We start from the raw sequence: 21,314 nt of genomic DNA, 5'->3' as shown, positions 1-21,314 counted from the left end.
CTGGAGCCCCAACCCATCAATAGTCAGGACCCTGGACCTCCCACCTCCACCCCACCCTGAATGTTCCAGGGCCCCTGATCAGACAGTCCTGCCAGGCTTTACACATCACAGCAAGTGTCTCCTCACCTTGCTGCCAGGATTAAGCCCTTTACTGCCCTGTCCACCCCCATCACCTGCCCCTCCCTACACACACACACAGGCATCAGCTGTTTATACTGGTTTAATCCATGTCAAACGTAGTTTACAAAGGGAAAGGACAAGTACCTTTGTATAGAATATACAGACACAGCATCACACCATGGGGCACGTGGGGGGGAGAGACACTCTTCCCTGGGAACAGCAGCTTTAAGTCCAGGAATAGTTCTTGGCAGAAGGCTGGCAGCCAGGAGCACCCTCATCCAGCCCCAATATCAGCCCCTGCATCAGCTCAGTTCCCATTTCCTGCACCACTCCAACGCCTTATAAAGAGCGCCATGAGCTAAGACTAAGGAGAGGATCATGTCCCTCGGGGCATGTGTCCCATGTCTGGGAGAAAAAATATACACCACTGAACACTGAGCACATGGGAGAGGAAAGGGACACCGCTGGGGGGGGGAGGGGAGCAGGCACCCCAAGAGGTGGATGGGCCGAGCCCCCAGCCAACCCTAAAGGAGGCACTGCTTCAGGTGTTCTTAAAAAAAGAAAAAAATCATACAACCCAAGGGGTAAGGGAGGGCGGAGGGGGAGGAATTGTCCCATTTATACACAACATTGTAAACATACACGGTCTATATTACATGTGCTTCAGTCTGGTGTTTGCATGTCTGTCCGTCTGTCAGTCTAGGGGCTGGATCTCAGGAAACTTGCCCCTTTACTCTCCCCACCCTCCGTCCCACCCTGGGAAGAGCCTGGAACAGGTATGGTCCTCAATTCTGGTGGGGGCCAGCAGGCAGGGCCTGGGCCTCAGGTTCACCTCTGGCTCCAGAGTCGTTGTGTGTGTGTGTGTGTGTGTGTGTGTGTGTGTATGTATGTGTGTGTGTGTGAGAGTGCATGTATATACATGGGGAACCTGTGTGCAAGTATGTACAAGGGGAGAGGGTCACTGTCACAGAGGCTGGGGGCAAGTGGGGCTGCCCGAGGCAAGGCCTGCTGGGGTTAGCAAGCTCACAAGTAGATCCTCCGTAGGTCTCCAGGCGCTGTGATCGTGTTGCACTGAGGGCAGAGCTTCTTGGCACCCTGTAGGGAGAGCAGGGAAGGCCTGGGTTACACACAGCATGCCACAGGTTTGCATATGTGAGCACCTGGGCCTGTAGCCATGTCTCCAGCATCAGTGTGGTGTGCTGGGCCCTGGGTCCTCTCAGCCCAGGCTGAGGATGCATGGGGGGCCTCTCGAGCAGGCGGGCAGGCAATGCTCGCTCCTGTGTTGGGGAGGGGGTCACCAAGATCAAACCGCCTGGCCAGCCCCGCAGCAGGAGCCCCGGTAATGAGAACAAGGCTGCGTCCAGCTGTGGCTGCCGCGGCCCTAACGAGATTACACGCGGCCTTTGATCAGGACACAGAGCCCACGTCCGGGCCTTTTATTGCTGTCTCCGGGCGACATTTTAATGGCTGCTCCCGAGCGAAGAACAGGGGCAGGAGCAGAAGGAGCTTAGGAATGGGAGGGGCTGAGGCCCAGGTCCTGCTTACCCACAGCCAGCCTCCTCCTGACCTGGGGTCTCACCAATATGTGTGATACAGTGAGCCCTCTGGGGGTGGGGGCCAGGAGAAGGAGAAAGTGAATCCATGGAGGGGGAGAATTTAATAAACCTGGAGCAGGGGAGGAACACTGTAAACCTGAAGGGGGTAAATATCCTGGCTTCTGGCTGTTTTATGCTCCTCCTTCCCACCCTCCTGAGCAGGCTCAAGCATGAGCATCTGGGCAGACCCCAAAACAGCCACCCCTCCCCAGCCCCATGCCACCTCACCAGGGTCCGCAGCCAGCACTCCTCGCAGTGCACATGCCAACACTGGATGGACGTTAGGGGCATCGAGTACGAGTCCTAGGGAGGATGTGGGCAGAGAAGGGGTCACTCTGAGGTTGGCCCACCATCAAAAAAGCCCAGATCACAGCACAGACACCCTCTCCAACCCAAGGGGGCAGTGAAGCACGGAAGGCTCCCTATTCTTGTCTGACCAAGGGCACCCTAGGTCCCCTCCACTCACCATGCAGATGAGGCATTTGTAGCGGTCCCCACGAGATAGCTGCCGTTCAAGCTCCCGGACCCGAGCCTTCAGGGCTTCAAATGTCGTCACAGCTGAATCTTCGGTGATTCTGTAAAGAGGACAGCACAGTTGGGCAGCAGGCTGGAATCCCCAATCTGAGCTTCCAGCCCATACCTCCCTTGGATTCCAGAACCACATATATAAATGTCTCCTAGACATCCTTCCTGCCCTCCAACCCCTGAATATCCCCTTATCTGCAAACATCCCATCCCAGAACTGAACACCTTACTCTTCCTGTTCCTCCTACAATTTCTAGTGAATTTCTAAACCAGATACCCGGTAATCATTCTTTCTCTGGCACTTCGAACATCCCAAATGTTCCATCTATCTCCTAAATATCTCCTTCCACCCCTACTACCGCTAGTCCAAAAACAAGAAACCAAATCTGTTGCCGTCGAGTTGATTCTGACTCCTCAGAGTTTCCAAGGAGTACCTGGTGGATTTGAACTGCTGACCTATTTGGTTAGCAGCCATAGCTCTTAACCACTACAGCAGCAGAGTTTCCACCACTAGTCTAAGCCCTCATGAGTTCTTCTATGATGACTCCACTAACCTTTCAAATGTCCTCTTTGCCTGCAGACCTATCATCTCCATTCCATTCTCCTAGCAGAGGAATTTGCATTCTAAAATGCAAACTGATCACTTCTACTTCCAACATTTCAAAGGCTCCCCCAGAGTAAAGCTCTACCAAACTCTGTAATAAGGCTTACAAGGCCCTCCTCGGTCCAGCCCCAGCCAGCAGCATCCCTCATATTTTATGCTTCACATACTTTATGCTCCATCTACACTGAACTACTACGAGTCTCCACACAAGACCATTCTACACCCCCTTGGCCTCTATACTTTGTGCTTCTTCTACTTGGACTGCTCTACCTCCTAACTAGCTCTGCCTCATCATTCAGGCATAGATTAGTTACCACCTCCTCCCAGAAGCCTTTTCCAACCCTGCCAGCCAGCACCACCACTGGTGGCTAACCTCTTCTGTGCTCTAACAGCGCCCTCTGCTAACACCACCACAGCAGCGACAGTACTACATTGTAACCACAAATGTCTTTGTCTCCCTGCTAGACTGAGTTCCCTGAGAATAGGCCACTCACTGAACCAATATTTACTATGGACATTACCCCATGCTAGGCTTGGAGTATGAGGACACATTTGCTGAATAAAGAGCCAATCCCACCAGCAGGGAAAGGGTGAGAGATGTGGGGACTGGATGAGTCCCACATAACCTAGGTCCCCGGGCCACAGGGTTGGCCTACCTCAAGGGCTCCTTGTGATTTCCTCCCGGGCACATCAATGCCCTGTCATCCTTAGCTGTTGTCCAAGCCCTGCACAAGCAAGGTCTCTACAACTTCCCAAGGACTCTTTGGGCTGCAATGCTGAAAATGAACTAGCTAGGACTATCTGAAGGAGTGACACTCCCCTCCTAAAACAAGAAAACAGGACACAGGAGGTACCAGTGCTTGGAAAACTCAAAAGAGAAAAACACTTTCTGGAGCAGAAAAGATGGCACTAGAGATGGGCCTTAGGGAATAATAGTGATGATAATACAAATAAAATAGCTAAAATTTATCGAGCACATACTAAATGCCAAGGATTGTACTGAGAGACTGATAATTAACTTATTTACTCTTCACAAAAGCTCCACGAGAAGATTCTAACATATATGAAGAAACTAACACAGAAAAATAAAGCAGCTTGCCCAAGGTTCACAGAGAGTAGGAAGAGAGGATTCAAACCCTGGCACACGGGTCAATCGTTAATTGTGTGATTAACTATGATACTGGATGTACCCAGAAGGAGACACATCTCCAGGTAGAGAAAACAGTAGGAGACTGACAGGAAGAGTCCCATCTGGCTGGAAGGCTCACTTATAGCTAAGCACGAGGTGCTAAAACGAGAAAGGAGGTAGTGTCTGGGAGGACCTCAGATGCCACATTTGGGAACTGAAGTTTATCTTACAGGCAATGGGACATCACTGAGGATGCTGGAAGAGAGGGGTGTGGTAGGATAAGAGTTGGGGTTTAAAAAACGTATTCAATAGGGAAGCAAAGACTGGACTGAGTTAGGGGTGGCGGCCACTCCCCCCCCCTTGTCACAGTGAGGTGTGGCTAAGGCATGGATGATAGTCTCCTGGGGTGGTCTGTTCTGCCAGCTTGACAAAGAAAATTGGCTTAGAAAGTGGGAAGGCTTATAGGTTGTCATTGCTAGATGCACGTGGTAATGGGGGGAGGGAGATGGGGGAAGGCAGATGGGGTGAAATTCCATGGACACCAACAAACTTTGATCTCTGACCTTTCTCTCTTGGGGTGTTAGCAACACAGAACATGGCTCCTAATGGCTGTGTCCTGGTATCAGGGATGCTCTAGAATCCATCACCCCAGGGGTCCATGATTCTCTCTGCCCTGCTTCTCTCCAGGGAAGCTGAGAAAGGCCCTAAGGCCAGCTCCTTCCATTCAACCTTTCAGCTCCCTGGAACCTTCACCCTTACCCTCTTCACAATTATCTGCACAGCTGGTTCTCTCCCTGGCATTCTGCCCAAAGCTATACGTGCCATCCCCATCTGAATCACTGGTGACAGAAGACAAGATTGGGGAGTTATGCTCCCACCCTCTCCAAGGACCAGGCTGGGACTCTGCTGGGTTTAGGTGGTTATTTCAAAGATGGGGAAAATAAGGCCTGGAGCTGGCAGCCTATGCCAGAGTGGAGAACTAACTGCCAAACCCCAAACCAAAGAATGAGTTACAGCAGCAAGTCCAAAAGCGGGGCCACGAGAGACCGAAGGCACTTCTCACTCCATCTCCAAGAGTCCTAAGGCCACCAAACCCACTGCCGTTGAGTAGATTCTAACTCACAGTGACCTTGCAGGACAGAGTGGAAGTGCCCCATAGGGATTCCAAGCTGTGAATCTATGGAAGCACACTGCCGCATCTTTCTCCTGTGGAGTAGCTGGTGGGTTCAAACCGCCAACCTTTCAGTTAGCAGCCAAGCACTTAACCACTGCGCCACCAGGGCTCCTTCTAAGGCCACACTGAGGCCAGTATCCAAACCCCGAGTCCACTCTATCCTGGATTTGCTCAGCACACACCTGGCCTCTAATCTTTGTTCTGGTGAAATGCCCAGGTTGGTCAAGAGCTATTCCTGGGCCCCTCTAGGACACAGGTGGAGGGATTCCTGGAGGAAGCCTGGCATCTTGCCTTTCCCCTCCCCTGGTTGTGAAACAGATCTCCCTCTGTGTATGAGGGAGAAGCCATGGAGAGAGAAGGGCCCCCAACTTTGGCAGATCCAGACCCAATGGAGATCTTTGCATGTGACTGAGCCAGTCCCCACCTTGTCTTAGAGCCCCGCCCACTAGTGCCTGTGCTCACAGGTGGGACAGAATCCTGACTTCCCCCAGCCTTGGTGGGTAGTAGCTTCATGGATGGCCACTGGCTCTGGCCCCCACCTCCCCCTCGGGCGCCATCCCTGATTAATGATCTTGTCTTCCTGATTTATGAGCAGCCCCTCTAGACGAGGGTGGGCGCCCCTTACGGCCCCGCCTGCCCCGCTCAGCTGGAGTAGGAGAGAATTATTAAATAAACATCCATACGTCATTCCTTCCCCCCCTCAAGCTGGTTGCACCAAACCCGTGCGGCCCGCTCCGGCGCTGACACGGAGCAGCTGCGGTGATTCATGGGCAGCCGGGCCCCGCGCCGCGGCCCATACATCATGCCAGCAGCACTCACGGCCCCGGCCGGGATAAACTGATCAACCACAACGGGCTGGAATGAATTTATGACAACACAAAATGGAGGGAAACAAATGGGAGGTGACCCTGGGCCACCGACCCAGCCCTGCACTGGCCTGCAATCCACTCTGCTGGCAGGAGGCAAGATGGAACACTGGCCCTGGAATGAAGAGGCTGCCTTTTAACCCCAGGCAACCTAGCTTCCACTGGAGGGGGTGAGTGTGCAAGGAGTTAAGCAACGGCCAACGGCAGTAGCTCTAGGCAGCCTAGATTGGGCGATACTACCTCCTGGAGCCAGAACTGGCCTTGCTTGGGCTTCTGGAAAGGGAGTGAGGTACCCACCTGATTTCAAGTCCTTGTGGCTCCTGGGGATCTAGGCCAGAGGCTGCCTAGCCCTAGGTGAAGTGCTAACGGATCCCTTTCCCCTGCCAGAGAACCCAGGCCAAAAATTCCTCCCAGAAGTGATGAGATCCAATGCTCCTGCCTAAAACCCACTGCGAGTGCCACCCGGGACAAGAAAAATGAAACCAATTTAGCTCCCGATTAAGAAACAGAAACTGGAGATGAATCAAGTGTGCCGGCTGGGCTGGGCGGCCATACATCACATTCTCCGGGCGGCGGCCGCCACAGCGGGCGGATGGGCAGGCAGGCAGGCGGGCGGGCAGGCAGGCAGGCCGGCAGACCTACTCTTCCCTCCGCCAAGGCTCCTGGGGCCATGGACCAGCGATCAATTCGCAGAATCATGCTTAGCACCAGCTGGGCCCCATCGCCGGCTGTGTGTCCAGGACCACAGGGCTAAACTGCACTCTGGAGGGGCCAGGAGCCCTTGGCAGCAGGCCTTCCTGCTAGCAAAGGGCCCCTTCTCCTTCCCCCTAAACTGCTGCCCCACGGGCCCCTCCCCGGCTACCCACACTCACTTCTCGATGTCGCTGTTCTTGCAGGTCTTCTGCATGGCCTCCTGCTTGCTGCTCTCACCATTGCTGGTGGATGGCATCTCTGCTGGAATAAAGGGACAACACATGCTGGCCAGACTGGGCAGCACAGGTGAGGGGCTGGGCTTCAGTCGGAAACCACCACCCATGGATGTCCTCTCTCCCCCATTACTCCTAACTGAGGGCAGGACTTACCGTCACTGGCCCATTTAGAGAACTCAGGTGTGATGCGTGTGCTGGGAGGGCCACCACTAGAGGAAAGGAAGGAGAAAGAACAAAGTGAGCCCTGAAAGCAGGTGGGACAGCCCTGAGAGTAGGCACTGAGTAAACCCTGGTCTCAGGGGTTCCCATCCCTCTATCCCACCCACTCAAGCCTATGCCCACACTTGCTTTAGGACTGCGCCCCGGAGTGCCTCTCTCTCCTTGGCTTCACCAGGCTCCTCGCCTGTGCAGGGGATGACGTCAGCCTCCGTGTATCTGGCATGGTGGTCAAGGACAATGGATCCTAGTTTGCAGTAGGCCATGACGGCTGAATCCTGAGAAGGGCTTGGGCTCCCCATGTCAAAGCTATGAGACTCTGGCCCTGGGGTGAGTGGCAAGTACCAGAGGTGCTAGCTACTTTTCTTACTCCCTTTGGCCTGCGCCTCCAGCCCCACCTTGCCCCATAGAGCCCCAAGGATACTGTGGCTTCCCATACTCCAGAGTGTCATCCCCATCCACATCCAAGTCAGCATCACTGTCCGGGTTCTCTTTGCCGCTGCACATGATGAAGCCAGAGCCTGTGGGAAGGAGGATGTAAGGAGGGCTAGGGACCAACACAAGTAGGCCAAGGGTGTCTCTTCTGCTGCCCTTGAAGTAGGGGTCAGGTTTTGGGTCAGATAAGGCCCAGATAGAAATTTGGGCCTGGGATGTGTAGAGCCAGATACTAGACCCGGACATTTCAGTCCCTCTCACGTTGCACACCTCATTCTCATCCTCTGCCACTGCCTGCTGCTCCAAGTGCTCATAAACCAGCCCCTTCATACACTGTCATGTCCTCCGGAGACACCCAGGCCCAGGCCTGCTGTCCACCTGCCTTCCAGGTCTAGGAAGAGGACAGAGAAATTCAGGTCTAAAAGGTCACCCCATTCAGTACCTAGGCCTCCTCTATTTCCCACAGTCCAGGGTGAGAAGTCCACTAGAGGGGAGAACAGGCTGGCTAAGGCCAGTCAGAGCCATAGAGCGAGACCACCACCTCCCCCCTACCAGCCAATGTCCTGATTTTGGCCGCCAGGTCCTTGCCAGCAAAAACACCAGGCAGCTGTTCAAATATTTGGTGTCTGAAACGCCTGACATTAATTATTCATCTCCACCTCACTCAGCCCAGATTCCTGGACAAGTGCAGTTATAAAGGGATTAGGAAGGGACAGATGAGGGAGGCTAGGCATGCACACCTGCTTCTCAAAGAAGTCCATGAAGGCAGCCAGGTTTGGCTGAGGCAGGGCCAAGGGCCGTGCAGACGGGTGACCTTACCAAAATGCATTTGGCACAGGCACGGGCAGACTCTTAGCTAACAGAGAAGACTGAGTTATTAAAGGTACACCAGGCCCACTCACCTGCCATGTGGCCTCTCTGACTCCCAGGGTCACCCTTACTGATACCCAGAGTCAGGGGCCACAGAACTTTTTGCCTCCTTCCCTCCGTCCCTCCCAGTGGGTCTTGGACCACCTCTCACAGACAGCACAGCAGCCTTGCCAGGGATAAAAAGAGATGAAGCTGATAGAATCTGTGGTGAGTGGGATCAGCAAGGAAATCCTCAGAGAGGTGAGGAAGCACCTCAGGGTTCTTTCTGCCTGATGATCTTAGAAATTTCTTCTCGTCCATTCTTCCCACTCTCAGGTCCTTGTAATGGATCTTTAAGTCTCTTGTCTGTTCCCTCATCCTGCTTACCACCTAGTTCTAGCCCTTGTTTTCCCTGTCCAAAAACCACATGTGGCTCCCCTGCATGGATAATCGTACCCAGGCTCCTCACCCTGATCTGTTCAGACCTGGATGCCACCTACTTCTCCACCCTGGCTCTTTTCCTCGCTTCACCATGTAACTGAGCATGTAGACTACTCACTGCACCTCAGACATACCCTGCATGCCCTGCTCTTAGACCTCTGTCCAGCTCTTCACTCCATCTGAAACACTCTCCCTCCATCTTTAAAGCCCATTTCCAAGGCTCTTTATTGAAGCGCTTTCTTCCTGATCCTTCTTCCCCCTTCTACCTTTCTGGTCTTCAGTCTCAGAAAGGTTCCACCCAACCCAGGGGTAGGAAGCACCAGGGAAAGAAAGAAGCTAGGTACTGCCTGGCTCCACCTCCTCCTGACAGTCGTCATTTTCCCACTAAGCAGAGGCACCAACAAACTTAAGGCAGCAGGCAGGTCAGCAGCAGGGCCATTAAGCTGAGAAAACACCAAGTTACAGCTCTCTCTCCTGCTCACGGCCAGGTGTCCTGACAAGCAATTCCCGCCTTGTGGGTGAGTGGCACCTCTATAAACCCTCTGACAGTTTGGGAGACAAACTCCACCATCAATCAGAATGTAGCTATCACGTTCACTTACAGCTTGTGCCCCCGAGCCCTGCCAACACCCCTTAAGTACATGCAGCTCGGCAGCCAGCCTCACATCCTCTGCTCAGCCTGGCCCTGCCCAGCCCTGCTTTGTGGGTGGGAAAAAGGAACGCAGAGAACCCTGACACCACTCCTGGGCCCAGCATGGCTTGCATGTCAAAGCAGAGAGAACACGGCACCCAAAAGCTGCCAGGAAACACCTGGCTTCTCTGGTCTGAAGTCCTGCCCACTGCTGTCTTATTGCCTGCTACCCCTCGACTAGGACTCTTGCTCCCGTGGAATATAGCCATCATGGCTTCCCAAATCCTACTTGTGTTCTCATACTCTCATATCCTTCACACCTCTTGTTCTCTTTGCCTAGAACCTTCACCCTCCTGGTCTGCAAAATGAATGTGATACCTGCTCATTTTTCAAGTCTGACTCAGCTCAAACAAGCCTTCTACCATTAACTCAGAAAGCCTACACCCAGTAATTGCTCTATAAGTACTAACTACTTGCTGAATGAATGAAACCTCATCTCAACAACGTTCTTCCAAACTTTATTCAGTTCATCCCCTGGTTTGGTGTTGTGAACAGAGTTTCGGTAGCTGGTCCCTGTTGTTAAGGTACGCTAGATGGTGGATAAGAATTCCCTGTGTATTTATACACAGGTGTCCCTTCCTTAAGGGAGTCCTGGTGGTGCAGTGGTTAAAATGCTTCGCTACTAACCAAAAGGTCAGTGGTTCGAACCTACCAGTCTGCTCTGCAGGAGAAGGATGTGACAGTCTGCTTCCGTAAGATTTACAGCCTTGGAAACCCTATGAGGCTGTTCTATTCTGTCCTATAGAGTCGCTGAGTTGGACTTGACAGCAGCGGGTTCTGGGTTTGGTCCCTGCCTCGGCATTCGCCCAGACTCCTGTGTCGTTTCAGGATTGCATTTATTACCATTTATTGTCATTGGCCCTCACCAGACTGAAAGCTTCAAAGTTAGGTCCCAAGCCTGATTCACAGCTGCAATTCCAGAATCAGCTGGCACCGAGCTGGTCAGGTCCACAGCAGGTGCCACACAACAGCCCTCTAGTAGTACTGGCTGAATGCTGGCAACACTCTTCTACAAGGACCTGGGGAGTCCTGTACCAAAAGGAAAGCTGGGGCCTGGTTAGCTGGTGGCCTGGAGAAACCTCTCAGGACATAACCTTCCCTATCAGACCCCAGCTGGGCAGGCTGGAGTGACATACCTTGTTTACCCAGGAAAGGGCCTCTCCGCTTCTGGTCTGAGCAGTGGACTCTGACCCTGACCCCTTGCCTCAGCTGAGACAGATGTTGGGACCCTCTCCCTACCCCTACAGGTGTTCAGAACAAGCTGCTGCTGCCAGTTTCACTCTTGTGCTGCCCTAGCCTGTTCCAACCTCCTTCCCAGCACATTAAACTTTATTTTCTTAATGAAATGTCACTTGCTGACTTCTGGCAGAATCATAATAAAAAGAAACGGCCATAAAGCCGTTTTATGCAGACAGCGCCCTTGCCAGCTTGCCCCCCTCCCACTAGGAGAGGAAGGCTCCACAGTCGTTTTATGTTCTCAGCTGCTGGAATATCCCAAGCCAGTAGTCAGAGGCAAGATGGCACAGACAGCTCCCTTCCAAGGCTCTGGCTCCTGCTCCATGTGGCTTCGGGGATAACAGGCAAGTTGGCACTCCCGCTGCTATCCCGGGAGGGGGCTCAGCACCCAGGGCCTCCGCAACACATTTTAGTCACTGGGGAAGCCCCCTAGCTAGGGCTCTGTCCCACCTTAAAACAGCATCGAGGGTGCTGTCCACAGGCAAACTAAACCTGATGGCCAATGATGCCCGAACTGCCCTGTTCTGGGGAGAGCAAAGCAAAAAACCCCTTCTCTTCAAATGAGTACTGAACCACAGAGAGGGAGAGAGTTAAGTACAGAAATGACCAGCAAGTCTAAATTTTATAAAAACGATCCCTCATCCATAAACTCATTTCTTCCTGGGCCACTGAGAAAAGGGGGGCGGGGGGATCAGTGTTAATTTAATCAATTGATCAGATGATCGATTGAGAAACTAGAGATGCCCGTTTACCGGGGGCAGTAATGTTCTGGAACCTGATACCACAAAAAAGGAACCATCGATGTCCTCACCTGCTGCTCCCAACAAAACTAGAGCCCAGGGAGAGAGGAAAGTCTTGGGCCCTTCGGAGGCCTGTGCTCTCCAACAGCAAGGGCAGGGGCAGCAGCTCCCGGAGAGTTTTACACTGGAATTAGTTACAGATGCAGTTACGGTGTCTTGTGTAAACGCCATCGATTGGGGAGCTGACAGTCTGGGGAGCTGCGATGCGGGACAATCAATCGGCCTGCAGTGTCACCTGCCACCTCGCTGAACAGTTGACAATGCAATTATCCAGTGTGGAGGCAGGGAGTTGGCGTGTGTCAAACGCACTTAGCCACTTTCCGGGCCTCCTCGATAACGCGTTTCACTGCCTCACATCAGGAGAGACGCGTAGAGATAGACGCTGTTTAAAACCATTGATACTTGCTCCTTCTGCCTGCACTCCCTCTGTCCCAGCTTAACAATTGTGTTCCAAAAGGCGATTAAATCCCCGTCAGTCGCCACAGGGGACAGAAGGTGCCCTGCTCCTTGCCACCTCTCCTCACCCCTCCCAACAGGCAACAGTTGTTACTACACGGTGGCGGGGAGGCAGGAGCCATAAGCCTCTCCATTCTAAGACTGCCTCAAGCAGGCTGCTGTTCCAACATTTGCCGCTGACTGGACCAGGCAGCAGAGCTGTGCTGGGGGACATTTTAGCATCTAGAGCTCCCATCTTTTGGGAGCCAACACACCAAAGAAGGCAGGGCAAGGGCAATGTCCCTATGTCCTTGGATGCACAATACCCTCCATCTCGTTGCCCCGCAATCTGGCACTGAAGTTTTACCACGAAACAGTTAACAGATCTGTGTCACAGCTGCCCTGCCTGTCTTTTCCAGGCTACTTGGAACCATTCTAAATCTAAGACAGGAACCTGAGAAAGATGTAGTCCCTGGGCCAGATCTGGGCAGGGCACAGGCCCTACACAGCTGGTTCTCTGTAGTACCCCTCCCTCTCCCTCACCTCTACCTGTTTGATTCAAAGGGGCTTAATACTGGATTCTAGTAATGCATTCACCCCCAGGGCCCAGAGATACAGCTACAGACACTTTCTGTTTCCTGTGTAGCCTCCTGGGAAATTTCTCCACCTCATCACTCTTGTGCCCACCACATCACTGCCAGCTTATCTGAAACCAACCATTCCCATGTCCTCCCTCCTTTCCAAATATGATGGTGCCATCAGAGCCCTGAGCTTCCCAAATCCAGTTGGTGAGCTCTCACTGGCAGCCCATACAGGGGAGGAACCAAGGCTCCCCACAAGCCTCTTCTCCAGGATCTAGGCCCTGGGTGTAGGAATTGAGAGGAAAGGTATGGCTCACTTGTCACATACCTCATTTGACTACAATAGGAGTAGGCTTGTCTCTGGGGCTGTATTATAATTAGGCTTTCCCTTGTGGCTGCTTCACTAGCTTAGAGGCCCCTTGCTCTGCCAGATTTGGCACGGTGCCCTAGGAGAGCATCTTTTTCTCTTAACTGCTGATCCCTTTCGGGGAATGCCGGTGAAGCACTAGGCTCTGAGTCTTCCCTTTATACAGTCACAACTGTGGATGGGGAGAAACAGCAGTAACATACTAAAAAACTTATGGTTCTGAGAGAAAAATCAACAACCTGGACACATGGCTGAGGATTTCTCCTAGAACTGCAAAGGCCTGAGCAAGTATCTTCTAAGTCCCCCAAATTTCTGCCAACCTGCTTTCTTGAAATCTTTACCTGTTTCTCTTAGTCCCTTAAAATCTATTCCAGCTGGACCTCTCCTGGCAGTCACCTATTGTGTGGTCCTTTATCCTGTCCTAAAACATCATTTTCAAGTACTGCCAGGCCTAAGATATCTGGGCCTCCCCCTCAGTGACCATGGGTTCCCATCTCTAAGGCCCGCCCCCCTCAGCCCAGTGCCTCCACCAAGCCTCCCACAAGAGATTACATTCAAGGTAACTAATGTGATCCAAGAGACTAGCTCCCAGTAGGCCTGGTGGGAAGCTTTGCTGAGGATGACAAAGGGACCCTGGTCTGGGAGGAGGGAGAGGGGATGATCGGATACAGGAACTTATCTGCAATTCTTCAATTCTTTCATATCTAACAAGGACAGCAATCTCTGTTCTGTCAGCACGCACGGCGCAGCTTAAATGGGCCTCGCTGCTCGCCTGCTCATCCTGCCTCTGCCTCCCTCTCACTGAAGTCGGCTGGGCAGCTTCTTCAGCCGGCGTTATCACTCCCTCTAACCGGTCTTGGCAGGCAATCTAATTCCTCCTGAAAAGGTCACCGCCATTTTAACTGCCTTTCAATCACATTAAGCACGCGCTGCCCGCGCTGCCCGGCTTGCGGCCCAGCCCGCCCAGCGGGCGATCAATGCGCTGTACTGACACCAGCCCGCCTGGTGGGGCCACACCCAGCCCCCCAGGAGTTGGGGCCTCTTGGTGCTGGTCAGGGAGGGTAGACCGACAGATGGCCAGCTTCTGCAGGATTCTGGGGCAAAGGCGATCGGGATCAGCCAGGGCCTCCCTTTGATAGCCCCCCCAACTGAGGAGCCTCAGCCTCCTCCGCTCCACTGGGCCCTGTTCTCCGTCTCATGGCCCCCGCTGATCTTGCTGTAAAACAGCCTTTCAAGTCTGCCTGTCTTTTGACTGCACTAAGCTGTTTAAGAGGCAGCAGCAGCTTCTATCAGAAAAGCTGGAGCAATTCTCTGCAGATAAAGGCACCTCCGGCCCCTGTTCCCTCTTCAAGTCTCACTCTCATTCTCGCTCTCCAAATCGCTCAAAGAAAAGCCCCCTTTGAACTCCCCTCAGGAATTCTTGAAAGGAACAACCTCACAGTGTAAACACTCAGGGAAAACTGACACCCGCCCAGGGCCTAAGAGCCCCCTCATACCCGCTCTGCAAGTGCAATCCAGAATAGGAGAAATACTTTGTCAAATCACAGGCCCAACGCAGCTTTATCCCTCTTAAGCCCTGTCTGGTGCCCAGAAGCCATCGGGCCCAGTGCTGGGCCAAGAGTCCTGACTGAGAAGTTGCCACAGCAATGGAAGATGAGAATAGCTGCAGCTGCCAACAGAGCTGACCCAAAGCTGTGTCCTGGAATTGACCCTGCATGGGGTGCCACCCGCCACCTCTGTGTATACACCTTGTGGGATCCTGGGCTTTGCTCTTCATCCTTCCAGGGTCTCACACACTAAAGCTCCAAGATAAGCCTGGAGTGAATGGCAATGAACACTCTCCAGCTCAGCGCTGAGGCCCAGGGAAATGGTCTGGTCTCGCTAGCCTTCCTGTTTACGTCTGGGCTTGTCCCCAACAGCTTGGGTAATTGAGAAAAGCCCAGTGGTATAACAACCTGTGTGAGCTCTTCATCCCTTCATGTAGCCAGCCTGCACTGGATGTCAATGCAGAGACCACTCCTTAGCACGAGCCCAAGCAGCACGGGCCCAAGGAGGCAGAAACCCTCTTCCCAGCTGTGGTGTGTCCCCAGGGACCAGACACAGCAGCACTCCCCAGGGTGTAGCCCAGAGAACTGGAGGCAGACGGGAAGCAGGTTGGCTCACTTAATGACCACAAGCTGCAGTGCCAGGTGTGCTTGTGCACAGAGAGAAAGAAAAGCTGGAGGCCTGGAGGCAGGCCGCTCCCCTCTCCCCTGCCTGAACGGAATTTGACAAGAGGTTACTACTGACCCTGGGTGCCTGCCCAGTTCTGCTGTCTGACTTGGTCAGAGTGAGGGATTTCCACTGGGCCAAGCCATGGCTCTCTGAGGAGCTGGAGGGCACTGGAGGTAGAGCAGGGCCCTGCAGACCCCTCTGCAGCAACTGGGGAGAGCCCAAGGGAAGCAGGGAGCAGCTGGGCCCAGGCCCCTCTTGCTTCAGGGCAGAGGGCGCCCAGGGAGAAGGGATGGGATCACAGCTAAAATTAGATTCACCAGTAAAGCTCATGGGAGGTCAAATTTTGCCATAACTCACTCTCTCCTCTGTAACTGATTTCCCTGACATGGGGCTGAGGAGGAAGAGGAAAATCCAATGTGTTTGCTGGAAGCCCTCAGGGCCCCCAGTGCTGGAGGTGTACAGCAGGTTGCTGGATTCTCATTTATCAGCCTTAAGAGGGATGGAGTGATAAATGCGTAACCGTCCCTTTAATATTTTATGCAGGTGCCAACGCGGCTTGGCTGTCACCTTCAATGCATCACCCGAGGCTGAAAGCCCCCCTCGTCACTCCTAGCTTGCAGCCTCACAATTCCATTTCTCCACCCAAATACATCCATTTTAATATGCACATCACAGGCAGGCAGCTCGGTCACAAAGGAGCCCCGCCAGCAGCAGTACCCACATGGTGGAATGGATGACCAGCCACCAGCCTTGGCCTCTTGGCCCCCAACAGATGGATAACCAGCAGAGGCCTGGCCACCAGAGTGCCACTGCCTGTGTCAGCTGCTTGTACCTCGGAAGCCACCTTCCAGGAGAGTGGTGGCCCTTATCCGCTTCTGCCCGCACCACTCATACTCCTCAAAGCGGTTGCTGTTCTCATGCTCGATGTCCACAGCATCCTCCTCCGCCAGGCAGGAGCCTTCCCTCTGTGAAGAGCAGAGCAGGATCACGCAGGGCCCAGGCTGGCCCTACCTGCCCGCCCCCAGGGCCTGCAAGGGAGACACTGCCCTGGCCTCAGAGTTACACTGTGCAAGATGGGCCCCTGGCTCTAGGACTCTTTTGAAGGAAACCAATCTAGAGGCCAAAGACCTGGCCCTCTTCCCAATAATTTTCCACTGGACCCACGGGAAATGGGAGAGTGAAAGCAAAAGAAGAGGGCAAAGGACAGAGGAAAAAGCTGCTGAGACCACACAGAGACCCCAACAGCACATAGATCTGTGAGCAGTCTGCAGTTAGCGTTAGGGGAAGGGAAGGGAGGAATGGGAGGGTGGTGGCCCCTCTACCTTAGAAAGGCAATGCTCCACATGCCTACTCATCTCCTGCTCCGATCCTGCCAGGGGGCGGTTGCACAGGGGACATACCTGCCCTTCATCTTGCTTCCTCCGTTTCATTTTCCCAATCCGAGCTGCATGGAGAAACCGAAAACAAAGCACAGGACAGGCAGTCGGTCACTCTAGCTCCCGGGTCCCAGTGGGGCTGACACAGCCTGACCTCCTGTCAGCCATCAGCCCCTTTGTTCAGTGCCTGAGATGGCCCTCATTTTTAGCACTTTCTCCTGTCTTGGGGACTGGGTCTTGCCAAGAGTACCTGGGGAAGAGACTGGTGCTAGGCCAGGGAAGTGTCCAAGTGTCTGCTCTTTGGTCAAGCTGGCTCAGACTTAACCTGCATTGCCCTATCTGCATTGTTCAGTGAGTCCAATGGACAAAGATACTCCATGTCACTAGGTATCTCCCTAGAAGTCCAAGACCACAAGCTCTTTTGGTGTCAGGAAGTGCAGCTCCGGAGGATAGCTCTGGGCTAGAGCCCAAGGTCTAAGGCTCTGATATGGCCTGTTGCTCACTCATCAGAGATGCTCAAATCTCTGCTGTTCCTGGGCCAAAAGCCCTGAGGTACAGCCTTTAGGTCCTGCCTAGAATCACCCCAGGAAGAATTCCTCTGATGTCCACTAGTCCCATTTTACAGGAGAGGAGACTGAGGCCCAGTCATAAAGATATGGAGGATCTGGATCAGACCTTGGGCAGCCAGGTCACAGGGCCCAGGGCACCTTGAGAAGGCAGCCTTTACTGCACTACCCAGACCTGTTCCATCATTTCTAATCAGTGCAGAGGGGCTGGTAAGCCCCAGAGGCAGAAGGCTGCCTACCATGCTGTTCTGCAGGGGGCTCAGTTCCAAAGTGCACACTGCAAGCCCACAGCACTGCTAATTAATGCCGAGAGATGCAATCATTTCTAATTAGCTCACTAATCCCTCTCTGCAGCCCTCCTGTCACTGAAGCAGGAAGGGGTCAAAACAAGGGACTCTGTTCCCTCTAGCCCCTCCCTGGATGCAACAACAGGATCAGAGATGGCCCCTGACACCAGACTGATGGGGTGGCAGCAGGGGAGAGCCAGCCAAGGAGGGAAAGGTTCCCCACTGCAGGGCCAGGAAGAATTTTCTCATGGACACTGACCCTGATGCAAAGTGACGAGATGATCATGAATGCAGTACAGGCAGGGGGGACACAGGTGAGAGTGGGTATGTTACAATTTAAAGAGCTTCTACTGTGTGTCAGGCTTGGAGCCAAGTACCTCATGCAAGGTAGCTCATTCAATTCTATATGCTGAAGCTAGATTGCTTTACCCCATTTTTTTTTTTAACGGATAAAGAAACCTGGGGCTTATAGAATCACTTGTCCAAGTTCCTTAAAGTGGCAAAGGCAAGATAGGAAATTAATCTGACTGGCCTAACTATAGCCTAGAATGCTCTCCTGTCACAAGAGTCCCTCTGACTGATCAGCATCAACAAAGACTGACCCTACTGATGTGCTAGAAAGCAAGAATATGCACTTGAAGCTTCCCTCTGGGCCTCAGGCACCTGGGGATCCAGCTGCTGCCTGTTCAGGGTCTGAGGCAGGGGGCTACTTCAACTCCAAAACAGATCAGACCTAGAAAAACCCAAACCAACAGGAAAGCCACCATCCCACCAGGATGAACATGGAGTTTGAGAAACTTTGGTCTATAGCCTGGTCCATCTCTTCAATTTCCTGTCCTCTAACTATAGGACATGTGACGATGTCTAGTACCCCAACCAAATTTTGTAGACAAAGATCCCAGTCCCTCAGCCTTGGCTTCATTACCCCTTGGAATCTCAGGCTCAAGCAGCCTTTACATTTCAGAGCCAGGGCTGGGATGGAGAAGGCATGCTGTATATCAGAAGGGCATTCAGCAAGGGATCCTGAGAGTTCTGGAAGCCGAGTATGGAGCAGTGTGCCAATATGAAAGTCCCTCACCTACCCTGCCCTGTCTGAGGGAGTGCCACCCTGATATGAAGGAGCCAATGATAAGACACTGCTCAATGACTGAATGAAGAAATGAATTTCACAGAAAAGCTGCGTGACACTGGACACGCTCCTTGCCCGGGATACCTACGTTGCAGAAGATCCCCGGCAGTCCCAGGAAAACACCCTGATAGAATGTGCTTCACCTGGAAACTGTCAGCTAAGCAAGGCAGGATTGGTTTTTTGCTCACCATTCACCTTCTAAAACCTAAGCTAAGCTTACTAAAGCTTGGTAGGGAAAGTTTTGCTCCCTAAGTTACCCAGAGAATAGTTACTTCTACCTACAGTCAAAGTATTTACCAAGGTTTTATGGCATGGTCAGAGAAGCACAGGCTCTGGAAATAAAGAGACTTCGGTTCAGTCATAGCTAAGTTACTTCCCAGCTGTGTGATTTTAAACAAATCACCTTAATCTCTCTGAGCCTCGGTTTCCTTATCTATAAAATGTGTGTTGTGAGAATGGTGCTTAACGTGGTGCCAGCCCATGAGTACTCTTGCTTTCCCAGACTGGAGTACAGCCTGGTAGTAGAAACCAAGTGGCAAGAGCTGGGGATCTTGAATGTCCCGATGGCCCAGAAACTCTTAAGCCCCTTCTAGCCACCCCCAGATACACTACACCCCAGTCAGCACAAAAAGCTAGGATCATTCAATTGTGTTTGGCAAACAGTAATGCTCCAGAGGTCTGAATCCAAAAGGGAGGGCTGCCAGGTAGTGCATACACGGCCTGCTTTCAGAGGAGGCCTCTAAGAGCTGTCGAGCCCACGCTGATCACCTTTGTGAAATGTGGGCCGACTGATAACTCAAAGAGCCCTGGGATGAGTAAGTTCCTGTTGCCGTGGGAACTCCAGATCTCACTGCATTGTCAAGTCTCAGCAGAGAGGCTGCATTCACACTACTAGGCACTGATTAAAAACTGGAAGAAAAACATTCCCAGCGCCCTGCCGGCTTGTACAGTGAGGCCCCAGCAGTTTGCAAATTCAAAGCTGAGTTTTTGAGTGGAATTGTGTGGCTTGTTCCTCATTCTCTGGCACTTATTGCCCCCCAGAGTTCTTCACGGCCTTCAGAGAGGCTTGGGCAGGACATGGAAACCATAATCTCCACTAGACAGACGGGGAAACTGAGGGCAGTCGTTGATTTGCACATACCCAGGCGCCTTGACTGCGAAAAAGTCAATGGGCTCCAATGTCGAAGAGACCCAAGCAACCAGGAGCTGCAGGCAGTGAGGGAGGGAGGAGGCCGGGGGAGGGGCGGAGAAAAGGGCCGGGTAGGACTCACCATTCAGTCGGGTCTGCCGGTTGGCTCGCACTCGCAGGAAGGTCTAGGTGAAGATCCCGAACAGATGCAAAAAAAAAAGAAACAAGAGCGTCAGGCTGAGCCTGGAGTCCTGGCCCCCGCCCCAGCACCGGACCCCCATCCAGGCCTGCCCCGCCCCAAACAGCCCGTAAACAAACCTACTTCCTCCCTCCCGCCGGCCCCCCTGCTCCGCCGGCCGCTCCGAGCCCTCGGCATAGCCGCCGAGGACTGCTCTAACGGGAGACCGTGGCCGCCGCGCGGTACCGCCCCAGCCCCGGCCTTCGGCGCTCCGGGCCCCGCGGCCGCCCGGCCGGCGAGGGCGGCGATGCGGGCGGATTCCCCCCGGCTGCCAGGCGGTGGCGGCGCTTCAGCTCCCAGCGGCGGCCATGTTGGCCCTGATCACGTGACCCGCCGCCGTCGCGCGCGGGGGTGAAAGTTCACGGGGGGGCCGTTAGACAGGGGCTAGGAAACGGCCGCTGGTACTCCGATAGCAACCGGCTGGGGCCGCCCCGGGGTCCCTCCCACCGCCTGCAAAGCCAACCCATCCCAGGTTTAGCGGCTGCTAGACCCTCCCAAGGAGCTGTGGTGGCGCAGTGGTTAAAGCGCTCGGCCGCCAACCTAAAGGTGAGCGTTGGAATCCACCAGCCGCTGTGCGGGAGAAAAAGGTGGCAGTCTGCTTCTGTAAAGATTACAGCCTTGGCAACTCTGTGGGGCTGTTGTCTGTCCTACATGGTCGCTGAGTCCAGTCGACTGGACGTCAACCGGTTTGGTTTTGGATTCAGACCCCCCCTCCACCCCCCCTCCTCCCCTCTGCGCCCCTTCCCCTGCGGGCTCCTGCCCCAGAGCCCAGGCCCGGTTCCGGTTTCCGTGCGGCGCCGAGGCTAGCTAGCGCTTTACTAGGAAGAGACTTCGGAATTCCCGGTCGCCCGCAGGTGATCCCACCGCAAGCTCCCATCAGTTGCCCCCCAGGTTAGCCCATCTACAGTTCCGTTATTAGAGGACCCCCAACATTTCAGCTGGCTGCTGAACATCCCCTGGAGCGCCCACCGGCACTACACACCCACGCTGCCAATATTGAACTCAACAACCCTCAAACGGAAGCCTTCCTCCTGGGTGTCCACTTTATAAGAGGATATCACCATCCGCTCAGGAAACTTGAGAGCCGTCCTGACCACATCCTCTCTTCCATCCCTCACACTTAATCCTTCATCAGATCCTGCAGGTTCTACCTTTAAACCTCTCTTAAATCTCGTCTCAACCCCCGTGTATCTCCTACTTATCCTTCCAGGTCTAATAAAAAATAGGTTTCCTTCTCCCAAGAGTACTTTTTTCCTCTAGACCTGTTTCTTTGGCAATAAATTGGGGGCAATGAATCCTAGCTTTCAGGGTTGCTATGAGGGTAAAGTGAGATAATGTTTAAGAGGGTCAGGTACCCAGCAGGAGCTGAGTAAATGAGAATC

General features: G+C 53.5%; 1 protein-coding gene across 4 annotated transcripts; it reads right to left on the bottom strand.

Moving 5' to 3' along the window:
* Positions 1 to 207: 207 nt before the first annotated feature.
* RNF220 (ring finger protein 220) lies at positions 208 to 20,139 on the bottom strand. Of its 4 annotated transcripts, none has more exons than XM_064281881.1 (11): positions 20,017 to 20,139; positions 19,837 to 19,879; positions 16,530 to 16,651; positions 16,040 to 16,172; positions 7,583 to 7,679; positions 7,291 to 7,377; positions 7,096 to 7,151; positions 6,886 to 6,967; positions 2,182 to 2,290; positions 1,944 to 2,018; positions 208 to 1,215 (listed from the first exon to the last, which is right to left on the bottom strand). In XM_064281881.1, exons 1-11 carry the CDS (start codon positions 20,068 to 20,070, stop codon positions 1,144 to 1,146), a joined length of 930 nt encoding a protein of 309 aa, XP_064137951.1. In that variant the 5' UTR covers positions 20,071 to 20,139; the 3' UTR covers positions 208 to 1,143. The 4 variants fall into 4 exon arrangements, with proteins under 4 accessions (XP_064137951.1, XP_023410414.1, XP_023410415.1 ...); XM_023554646.2 differs by having other exon boundaries at positions 6,886 to 6,964; XM_023554647.2 differs by having other exon boundaries at positions 16,608 to 16,651.
* Positions 20,140 to 21,314: the final 1,175 nt, after the last annotated feature.

This window comes from Loxodonta africana, chromosome 3 (assembly GCF_030014295.1).
Source record: "Loxodonta africana isolate mLoxAfr1 chromosome 3, mLoxAfr1.hap2, whole genome shotgun sequence".
Taxonomy (NCBI): domain Eukaryota; kingdom Metazoa; phylum Chordata; class Mammalia; order Proboscidea; family Elephantidae; genus Loxodonta; species Loxodonta africana.
This window is presented reverse-complemented; position numbering and strand designations above follow the sequence as displayed.